We start from the raw sequence: 12548 nt of genomic DNA on the forward strand, positions 1-12548 counted from the left end.
TTTACGTTGATCTTGCCTATTTCATTCAATCACGTGTGTATATTTCTCGTTTATTGACCCATAGTGTAAAGGTCGGTTTCCATCAGCTCGTCCATGCATATCCAATAAGAAAGGATTTTGTGGATCAACAGAGAAGCAAGATGCGAAACACATATGGAACCTTTGGTATGTCAAATGGATTAATTTCGTATTTTATCGATAGTTTTTGCTCTTTATTATTTAAAAATGAAACAAATCAGTACCAGAGGTAATATTTAGATTAACACTAATTTAAAAATTTGTAAAGCGATTAGAATTCATTTTATTATATTTCTTTTTGAGATTGTGAAATTTCATAATATTAGAAAAAGATTTTAATTTAGATTAATTAATAAAATTGTTTATCTGTTTAAAATTATTTTCTTCATTAATGGTTAAAAATTAACATATTTCTTTTCGTGACTATTTGTCAAGAGACAAGAATTTTCTTTCGAGAATTGTGATTGATTGACTTGTATAGCGTCATTGTCAGCAGGAGAATTAATGTGAAATATTTGCCGATGAAATCTGTGATAGAACATAAATATCTTAGTTATTTATGTACAAGAATAACAACATGTGTTGATTTCGATGTTTTTCTTCATCTTGTTTTTCCTCATCTTGTTTTTCCTCCCTTATCGATATTCATATATTTTTTATTTAATATATACTTTTGCATGTCCTATGAAGAAAATTTAATAACTATAGTCATTAATCGGAATTCAATTCAAAAGATTAAAATTGATTTTTATAAAAAAGTTTTTTATAACTGTTTAATTAAAAATTTAATATTCAATCATTTTGAAAAATTAAAATAAATCGTAAAGAACATCATAAAATGCAAATGAAAAAAAGAAAAAGCGAGATAAAGTTAATTTTTACTCAAATATTATTTATATTATTTATAATTACAAAGATAATTAGGAAACTCATAATACAGTTAAATTGCTAATTTAAAAATGATAAATAGCGCGGGTTAAGTAGATACCAGGTTAAGAACTGGTTTGTTACCTTCGTCGAGGTAATAGAAAGGCGTGTATCGACGTTCGTGGACGCGATTGGTCGATCGATATCGATTCGAAATAAAATTAATATGAGAAGCGTTCAGTTTTTATAATTTAAATATATTGCATAATATTTTGTCTGCTTTAAATGATATTAATCAAAAAATGTATATTGATCAATATATTTATAGTTGAATCTTGGATGTAATTCGATATAGGTGAGGATATATGTGAAAATAAATCAATCAATCAATAAATTTAAATGTACATTTTCTCGATTAACGAATTTAACGTTCGTTTTCAATTTTAATTGCAAGAAATGACGTGTGAGATTAAATTTAATGTAAATAATTTTTGGATTTGTTAAGAGATTTTAATTTTCTGTTTCATAAATGAGAAAAGTATCATAATTTTTTCTAAAATTAAGATGATATTATGGAATTATAGAAAATTGACATTTATGATTCTTTAATAGTACAAATAGCGTGATATTTAATTTTGGGATAATGTTTATGTATGTTGTTATCGTATGTAAAATATGTTATATAATTTAAAAGTTTGAAGTAAATCATGAATAATTTTATTTCATTTTAGTAATTATATTTAGTAATTATATTCTTTGGCTTTTTTTTAAATGAAGAAGATAAAAACATATTTATTAAAGGTTGCAAGAAATTTCTCATACATGAACATGTATGATCATGCTAATTAAAAATGTGCACAATTGTTACGAATAATATGATGATTACATGTACATATAGAATAAATGATATGTATTGAGTATAATACGTACCAAATATTAGATCAAAAAAAAATTTATCTTTTCAATTACATAAAAAAAATTTACTTAAAATAAAAATGATATCGAAGAAAATTTAAAAAAAATCAATAAAATGTATTTCCAGAATCATAAAGTTTGTATAATATTAAATATTTCAATTAATATTAAATATTCCGGAAATTTTTGGAATTTAGTGTATAAATGATATTATAAAGATCGAATAGATCTTAGAAAGGTGTGTGTTAACGTTCATAGATATCATTGGCTAATTCCATGTTCCTGAAGGAGTGTTTTTATTAAAAAAAAAAAAAAAAAGAAATAATTATAACGTGATCAGTTGGTAAAAGTCACGTTTCATGTGCTGTTCGGTAAGAAACCGATCCTGTTTGATAACAATCTATTCATACCTGTAATTGATTAATCATGCAAATACAATATCTTAATATTGGTATATATTTTATTTAAAATTATAATTTTTACAAGTGGAAATTTTTTTAAATTATCATTATAAAATATTCTCAATTTTCAATTTTCAATTTTCTCTTCTTATAAATATTATATATCCTTATATATATATATTAAAGAAAAAAATGTATCATAAATCAAAAATATATTAAATGCTAATAATAAATAAGATTTTTAAAGAAAATATAAAAATAAATAAATACTGCATTGAATAAATCATGAATAAAGAAAAAAATAAAAATATTTTTGTTATTTAGATTAGTTTCATTATTTTTGAATAATCTAAATAATATAAATAATTTCCTTAAAAAATGTTTAAATAGAACTGTAACTGCATTGAAAAATTCTTCGAATTTTAAATTTTAATTTTCTTGAATTTTAATATTGTTTACTAATTAATTTCATTCTATTTATGAAAATTTAAATTTAGAAAAATAACATTTCATATACAATAAGTTAGATAAACATGATAAAATAATGAATTAAATAAGTATAATGACAAGAAAGATTAATTTATTATTTATTTTTTCGATTAACATTTTCTGTTAATTAAAGCAATTATTGATAAAGTATTTATTTATTTGAAACTAATCTCAAAAAACATAACTAACTTCTTATTATTATAATAACATCGAAAAAAAAGCAATACATTAATGAAAAAATTGATTATGAATCAATATATTGTATAATCTATATTGCATAATGTAATATATTACAAATTATTATTTTATAAAAAAAATAAAATTGTTCTATTCTTAAATTTTAAATCAAATTTCCTAAAAATATTTTTTCAAATTTTATGTGCCATTCTTTTAGTAAATGAAATATATTCAATTTATTTATAAATTCTAAAAAGATATTTCAAAATATTTATCAAATAAAATTAATAAAAATTTAAAACTATGTGATATATTTTCTATTCAAAAGATAAAGAAGTTATTCATTTATTTATATGTTTTTTCTTCTAGCTGATAAATATCTTTTCACATGGAAAGTCGAAAAGATGAATTGGTTATTTGGATTACAAAGTAAAAGCTGCACTAACTTACTTCGTATCAAATGCATTATTCAGAGCAAAGAAAATAAAATTGCATGAAAATTCTACTGGTAAAACTAGAGTAGCAATGAATTGAGATTTTTTCAATTCTGTTTCTTCATGCTTTTTATCTAATGAATTGGGAATAAAAATTCACTCTCTTGGTTACGATATTTTATACGATGCTTGTTTCACATTATCAAATTTGATCAACAGGTGTTTTTTATTCCAAGAGAATGGTTGATAAAAATAGAGAAACAGCTGGAATTTTTTTTTCATTGAATGATCGAAATTCGAATAGGATAGATGATATAATAGAATATAGAAGTTTGGCATTTTTTTGTAGTTTTTCAATATTTTAATGATATTACATAATAATACATAAACTTTCAAGAAAGTCATAAAAGACTTGAAAGTTTTTTATTTTAGTAATTATTTTTATTTTTATAATTATTTACATAGAAATTTGTATAGTGAAAATTTTTTGCTTATTTATATTTAAATTTATTTATATTTAAATTTATTTATATTTAAATTTATATTATTATATTATAATTATAATAAGAATGTAATCTTGTAAAGTTATAAATTCTGTTTTTCTTAGTTAAAAAAACATCTTCTTATCTATCATTTTCTTAATTTTTATATTGTAATTGCTGTATTTAAACTTTTACATATTTTTTGCCTAATAAGCAAAGTTGGAAAGCTCGTATGAATTTTTAGAGATTTAAAAATGATTTTATTTAATAAATAATTAATAAGAATAAGGAAAAAAAAGTGATAAGACTTCGAATTTCTTGAACATTTCGAAATACAATTAAAAATTTTTAATGAATTTTAAGAAAGAATTATAATGCATTAATTTCCATAAAAATAAAATTAACCCTTTGTTGATTCCATTGCAGGAAGGATGTCGAAATCGGGAAGTATCAAGGATGGCGAGAAAGGGCCGTACGACCCGGTTCCAAGTACCGACAAAGGCAACGATGAGATCAAACTCGAGGCAAAAATGTCCTTGTTGAATGGAATCACCGTGATCGTCGGCTCCATTATTGGTTCTGGCATATTCGTTAGCCCAACCGGTGTTCTCAAGTACACAGGAAGCGTTAACGCGAGTCTTTTGGTGTGGACAGCTTCCGGTATTTTCTCCACGGTGCGTCTACCATTCCTCTCTTTCCAATCGATAGCTCGCTTCTCAAGAATTTTTCACTTTATAGATGGAATAAAAGAAGATTAAGAACTTGTTTAAAAACTACTATTTGAAATTTAAATCTTGGATTTTTTTTGGAAGAAAATTGGAAATATAAAATATGGAGAAAAAAATAGAAATATATTGGAAATTAAATCTTGGATATGTGGATTAAAAGAAGTAATTTTTTATATTATATTTCAATTTAAATTATTCTGAAATTATGGATTTAACTATTGACAGAATAATTGGAATGATGATTTTATTCTATTATTTCTGTTATTTTTGGTTTTCTTATAAGTGAAATTGTGAAAAAAATTCTTTAAAATTATTTTTAACATATTTAAAATGAAATTTTTTAATCTGTTAATATTTATATCTACTTATTTTTACTTATTTTTATAATATTTTTATATTTTTTATATTTTAAGTCACGTTTTATAGATTAATTATGAGATATTTGAAAATAAATAATATTTTGGTGTTCAGAAAGATTAAAATAATTATATTTTTCGAGTTAATATGAGATATTTTGAGATTGAAATACATATATTGAATTATCTTAATCATCTTTTAATATCTTTTATAATTAATCATCTAAGATCATAGTTCTATAATATTTTAATTTATTCCAAAAAAAATTTGATTGATATGTTAATGAAGTGATCATGACTTAGAGATGAGGTCTTTACATATTTATGATAAATTATAATATTGATTCTGACTATTAAAAATAAAATAATGATAAAAAGTGAAAGACATTGAAGATTCAGTTCAGTAACATCATAAAATAACTCACTCTCTCAATAGAATCTTTTTTTATAAACATTCACTTTCTCTTTCTACTTTTAACTTCCTATAATTTAAACTTCCTATAATTTTAAAATTAATTCGAATAAAATGATTCGATACGCGAATCACGTATATGTAAACATTTTATACATGATAAAACTTCTTACAATTTTTTACACATATTATAAAAAGTATTTGCACATATCTTTATTTAATCAAGCTTTTTTTCACCTAAATTTCACTTCCATGTTATCAGATTTTTATAATTATAAAAACATTATTAAATTAAATAAAATAATATATTCAATTACTAATATGTAAATATATACTATAATAAATATAATAAATGATGTGCAAATACTCATTGTACATATATATTATAATTGGAATAAAATTTACCTGTAATTTTGTTAAGCTCCTAATCATATTCTTCCTTACAATTTTAAATATCATTGTAATATATGTATACAATATATTTTAAAATGTTTATTCGTTTATTGCACGACAGGTAGGGGCTTACTGTTACGCGGAACTTGGATGCATGATCAGGAAGTCAGGCGCCGATTACGCATATATTATGGAAACTTTCGGACCTTTCCTCGCGTTCATCAGGCTCTGGGTTGAGTGTATGATAGTGCGGCCTTGCAGTCAGGCCATCGTGGCCTTGACTTTCAGCGTTTATGTGCTGAAGCCGGTGTTTCCAGATTGTGCTCCACCAGATGATGCTACGAGAATACTTGCAGCCTGTTGCATCTGTGAGTAAATTACTCTTTTTTTTTTAAATATTAAAAATAATAATCATTTCTAATGATATTTAATTGCTATTATTAAGCCTTGAGTGAATTGAAAAAAGTGAATTGATTAATTAAGTGAATAAGAATTAATAATTATTTGAAAATCTATTTAATCTTATATTTATGTTTCATATACTGGAAGAGAAAGTTAAATTTTGAATTAAAAATTAAGATCAAATAATTTTATTGTTAGACTTTGAGATATTTCAATAATTCATTTTGTGATTAAATGAATTATTTCTTTGAAGGGAATTTGAATATTAGGATGAATATGTTGAAAAATTTTTATTTCAATCAACAATTTTATAAATTACTTTGTTATTTACTTTTGTGATTATATATTTAAAAAATAGATGAAATATTTTAAGAAAAATAAGAAGAAGTAAAAAGTAAATAACCCACTTGCACACAGTGCAATCAATTACATCTGTTGAAAATTGACCCTCAATAGAAGAAGTTAAATCCACAAGAAGAAATTAGGTTTGTTTATTCTCACGGAAATTAAACTCTTGGCCGACCTTGGTCGTTTAATCAATGTGATTCGTTCTATCAGAAGACCCCCCCTCAGAATAGTGGGGCCTTCTAATTGGACTGTCGGATTTTCTTCGTTCCAAAAGCACCATACCATCAGTCCACGCAATTGGATACTCGTTTCATCGTCATTCATAACTACCAACCATAATTAATCGAATTACTTTCACTGCTTTATCGTTATTCATCTTTCTAGCCGACTTTTAACTCCAGCTCCTTTTCATCGGATTCATCTTTATTAATTTCAACGATCAATCGTTTATTCCTTCGAGTGCGATAAATTTGTTTCTACATACTTCTTCGTATGCAATTGTAATGCAATTCAAAAGGTTGCAATTGGAAAGCTTGAAAAAATTATTTTACTATATTTTATAAAATCGCAATTATTATCATATATCGTGAAACTTTCTTCGTCAAATTTATATTAGAATTTTCTTTATAATTTTTTATTATCGAAATTAAATATCGATAATATTAGAAATATTTCTCAGGTATTTTAATTTCTCAAAAAGACTGACTATGAAGCTTAAAGAATCTAGAGAGAAATTTCATTGTAAGTGCATTCTTCTAACACGTTCTCCAAGGATCGAAATACCAAGAATGAAAATATTCCCGATTTCTCTAGAATCCTTTTGTTCGATCACAGAGATCGATGATATTCTAATAGTCAATAGGATTATATCCTCATTCTTAATCATTTTTTTTTCTCTTTTTTTACCAGAGAAAAATTGAATCGTTTCTTATTGTGACGTCCTTCGGAAAGTTTTCAAAGATAATGCTGCGTCTCGAACAATTTGTAATTCCTTTAATTTCTATCCTTGAAATCGTCTACTTTCCTGTTTTCTCTTAAATAGACGGATGTTCCTTGGAGACCTGATGAATGTTGTTCTTCCGGTTCAATGAATACTCTGGAGAAATCATAGTTTCCTTGCTTTCAAATCAATGGAATATAATCGGATATTTTTGAATTAAAACTAAGAGTTTTTTTTATATATTGATTTTTATATATTGATAATGATATAAAAACTTTTCAGAATATCTGTTATAGATAAGCATTAATTTTTATTATTTATATTCAAATTATATAAATCTTAAGTTACTTTAATTTTTTATAATTTATTATGCATGTACAATAATAAATTGAATTAAGATTTAACAAATTTAAACTTTTTATCAATGATTAACTTTATCAAAGTCCTATGCATCAAAATGATTGCTTGGCAATGCAAATAATGCTACTAATAAAAATAACATTATACTGTCATTATATTTATCTTCAAATGCTTTGAAAAGTACTTTTCAAAATTAATATAATTAATATAATTATTAATATAATAATTTATTCCAGTTATTTGTGAAATTTAAATTGTATTTTTTTGTATTACAATAACTTGAAATCATTTTAATACTATTCATCGTATAGATATGATTAAATTTTTACATCTGTTGTTCAAAAGAATTAAATCGTATTCGTGTGAAAATCTTTTTCAAATAGAATTCAAAGAGTTATAGTCACAAGAAGTAATCTTAACGCGATGAAATGAGTCAAGATAAATACAATATTTTGATTATGAAAGGATTAAATCATTGGTTGATTAATCGATCGAATTGAAAAAATTCCGGTTCGTGCTGGAATTCGCGACAATCGAGTAATGACGGCCTTCGAGACCGTTGTTTCCTTTTTTTAATGAGCAAGTATAGCATGTGTAATAATGAGACAAAACGTTGCATGCCTGTATCATGTACTACATAAGAAACATTCCGTGAACACTTAATGTTTTTTCGAATTACAATAGGAATAATCTCGAGTGATCTCCTTCCTCCGGGAGCATTCATTAAACCGAAGAGAACGCTTTCGAGAATCGTGCTAGATGGAATTTCCGTGTTCAATGCCGTGTCCATGGTGATTTCCAATTGCAGAAATCAATATAATGTATACAATTACTTTGATCAAATTTTTTCATTAATCGTACAAATTTTATAAGAATTTTTACATTTAATAATTATTTAATCATGCACGTAGTATAATATAGTTTCATAATAATCTTATTAATCGTGTAAATAGTTATTTAGAGAATAAAAAGAATTTCATTTGTTTCAAAAAATAATTATTTCTTTATAAATCTTTATTGGATATAACATACATATTTCTTTTTTTTTAATACTAAAACATAAAAGTTATTCTTAAAACTAGTTGATTTTCATGATATAATTAAGACTAGTAATATTTTAATAATACTATATGTGTATGAATGATTACATAATACTCGATGGAGAAATTCTTCGTGTGATTAATAAGATGTAAAATTGTGACATGCATATATGCATGAGTATTTGATAGGCATTTAATTGATTTTATGATTGTTTTCTATTTTTCCTTTCCAACGTCTTTATTTTTCAAATGTTTTGCAATTATTTTTCTTTTTTACACCACGCTTATTAATATTTATGAATTTTTTTTTTTGTATTTAAGATAGTCATGTATAAATTATGACTATTTTGCATTTACTACATTTTTCAAATTTTTGCATGTGAAATATAAAGTATAAAATTTTTTTGTCTTTAAGCGTGATAATAGCAAATATGAAACACGTAACTTGTCATCCATCGATCAAATCTATCATCGAGGAAAATCAAGAAACAATTTGCCGATCAACAGTTTCATTTTTTGATCCATGAATAAAAAAAACAAATCGCATTATTCCGTGGTAAAAGCGTGGAAAAAGTATATATTTTTCGGGAATCCTTCCGAATGAAATACCGCAGAGAAGATATCGAGTTCCTGTGGTCACTGGTGTCTTCCTCCTTTAGATTTCTATCTTATGTATCACTTTACAAATGTCCAACACGTGCCCGAAAAAAAATATTTTCTTCTTCCTTCTTCCTCCTTCTCTGCGGACAAAACGTTCCGAAAAAAGGAACGGCATTAGATTGCGTTTAAGGGAAAAATATACACTTTGTTAGTGAAACATGCTTCCCACTCATTGCGCAGCGAAAGGTACGAGAATCGAGGCTGATTCGATTGTCGAGGTTTCACAATGTCCTTAGCTCTTGGAATAATTATTTAGCTAGTTTTTGCGTGTGTAATAAGGATAATAACGATCGATTATAAGGGAATATAAGGAGATTAGAAGGGTTTGATTTTATTATGAAAAAATTTTAATCAATGATGTATATTCAGTTAGCAGAATTCTTTCTAATGTTTCTTCTTTTATCTTAATAGAATATTTGAGGTTAAAACATTTGTTGTTTAGGTTTAATCATGGCGGAATTTAAATTAAGTGTATTTTCATTCTTGTTAATTTACTTTTTTCGTTTTTATTCGTTTAATAGAATAGTAGAGGTTAGGAAGTTTTTAATTTCGCGGGAATTTTAATTGGCGAAATATATTCATTTTGATAAAATTTTTATTGAATAATTAATTTTTGCCATTTTTTTTATTTAATAGAATATTTGAGGTTAGAAATTTTTGTTTATTTTATTATTTACAGGTATTTTTAATTTGAATTATTTTTAACAAATAATATATCATATCTCTATCCGTTGTATTTCGTTTAATGTAAAATTAAATTCTTTATAACTTAAAAAACATGCATTTAATTTTAATATTTTGAGTATCAACTTATTATTCTTTAAATTTTCTATTTAATTTGTACATCACTTACAATATAAATTACACAAAATTAATTATATTATAAATTACATTAAAGATATTCTCTGAAATACTATCAGTAAAAAATGTTACTTATCTGTGAAGTAGAATAGCCATAAATTTAACAGCACAACTAATATCAAATAATTACATGATTCTAATATTATTAATCATATTTATAACCACTTAACATGCATTATAACATGCACAATTACTATCATTATCAATTTCTTCACAATAACAATATCAATACCATTATTAATAGCTTCATCAATATTAATATCAATCTTAAAATTCACATTATTATAATTACCTCGTATTAATATATCAATATTTCATCTGAACAATATTAAATATATCAAAATAATTTAAAATATTGAATCAAATTATCAATACTTATAATCCACTCCCTTTTCATTATGAAGAAGAATTTATTTATCAATCCACACAATTGGTCAATAATCGCTTAATCCTATCTCCAATGCAATTATTTCTTACATTTTTTTCAATTCATCTTTGTCGATCGACAAGCGTTAATTATAGATGGTACGATAATTTCCTGGAGGCCGGAAGTAACTTGCGCCGGAATCGCGCCTGTTCCACGTTGAACGTAATAACACGTTAAATGTCGCGGAACTTGAAAAGGATTTCCCGATAGCGCGCGAAAGTCTCGAGGTTTCAAAGGAAACGAGTTTCGTTTAATTTCCGAGTACCTGAGGAAAACGAACGGTGGCTTTTGTTATCGACTTTACAGTGAATGAATTCTTTGAAAGCTTTATGTTTCTTGTGCGTTCGTTCTGCCCCTTTGTAGTGATTTCTTTCCATCGAAATAGATTTTTATCTACTTTTGTTTTGTTTTCTGTTATTCTTGTTTTCTTTCTTTTTTTTTTATATTATTTTATTTTTTACAGACTGGCTGCAGGAATTTCAAATAATGAAAAGAATAGAGCAAAGATAACGTGAGAATTTTATTTAATCTTTTCTTTCTCTTTTGTTTCGAGAAAGATTCATCTCTCTTTTTAATGTTTTTTATTTTTATTTTTATTTTTTTTTAGCATTATTGCAGAGATTTTGTTTAAAATTTAAATATTGAAAAAGAATGGAACAGAAATATCTATAATGCAAGAATTTTATAAAATTAATTTCTTTTCTTTTTTTTTAATCTTCTTTTGAAGATATATAATTATAAAAAGCATATTTTTAATTAAATGACATATGATATCGATATTTAAGGAGGATTTTTTTTCAATTTGAAATTTTAATTAAAGCCTACATTTTTGAGAAGTATAAATTTTATAAATGTACATATTTAGAAGAATTTTTGTCACGATAATTAACCTGATTTTCATCATTGTCTCATCAAGATTATGCCCGATCACATGTTCCACAAGTATGTGTAGTGCAGAGGAAAATTAATTCTTAGAATGGAACTCTAGTGATGAAGATCAATAATTAAGTCCAAGGGAAATCTAGTCGGTCTAATGTGCAATTACTCATAGAAACATTTGCTTTCACGTTTCACACTGACAAATTATAGTCATCAAGAAAACATATCTCTGCAATTCTGATCTTATATTTACGCAAATCTTTATTTTCAAAAAGAAAGTAAGTATTATAACCTCAAATTCACAGTAGAAGTATATCAATATTTCCTATTGCAAATAATTACAGAACAGGAAAAATTATTTCTATCAAGATTATGATCATTAAAATTTATCTTTCATATTGCAATTCATGCAATTACCAAGCAGACCAAATAATAAAAGAAATTCTCGTTCTTTGCTTTTTTAATTTTTTTCCCTTAGATGTTACTTTTTATCCCCTATACGTAACATAATACACAATTACAGTAGAAAGACGTAAAACGTACCGCGTTTCCTGCTACTTGTTAAGTCGTAGAAAAAGTTAATAGCGTCATGAAACGGAGGCATTGACACCATACATACACTCAGAGGTTCGATATATCGTCCAGTGGAAGCGGACGATTCGATCGTCGCCAAAGACCAGACGATCGAGTGAAAAGGTTGTGCTAGCAATCACGTCTCATTGCGATTAAACGTAATCTTCTAATAACGTGTCAACTGGCAGCCGCAACAGCATAATGCACCGAAAGGGGACTCCCGGGGAGAGCCAAGAGGAACCGAGACGCGAAGAGAACGGACAGACGGAAGAAGTGGAAGACCAGTGATGTGTAGAGAGACTTTGCACCGAAGTAGCTAGATCTTATCTTCTTTCTTTGGAATTATTGTTTTATTCTATACTATATTTTACACAATGGAGATATTA

General features: G+C 25.4%; 1 protein-coding gene across 3 annotated transcripts in view; it reads left to right on the forward strand.

Moving 5' to 3' along the window:
- Positions 1-12548, forward strand: part of LOC107998023 (Y+L amino acid transporter 2) — a 27304-nt gene continuing 14756 nt past the window's right edge. Inside the window, exons 1-3 of one of the 3 annotated variants that reach the window (XM_028666782.2) lie at positions 1-165; positions 4210-4457; positions 5794-6040. In XM_028666782.2, coding sequence (XP_028522583.1) covers positions 141-165; positions 4210-4457; positions 5794-6040 — 520 coding nt within the window. In that variant the 5' untranslated portion in view covers positions 1-140. The remainder of the gene's footprint in view (positions 166-4209; positions 4458-5793; positions 6041-12548) is intronic. The other 2 variants (XM_028666783.2, XM_028666784.2) reach the window with 2 other exon arrangements.

The sequence above is a fragment of the Apis cerana genome, linkage group LG15 (assembly GCF_029169275.1).
Source record: "Apis cerana isolate GH-2021 linkage group LG15, AcerK_1.0, whole genome shotgun sequence".
Classification (NCBI taxonomy): domain Eukaryota; kingdom Metazoa; phylum Arthropoda; class Insecta; order Hymenoptera; family Apidae; genus Apis; species Apis cerana.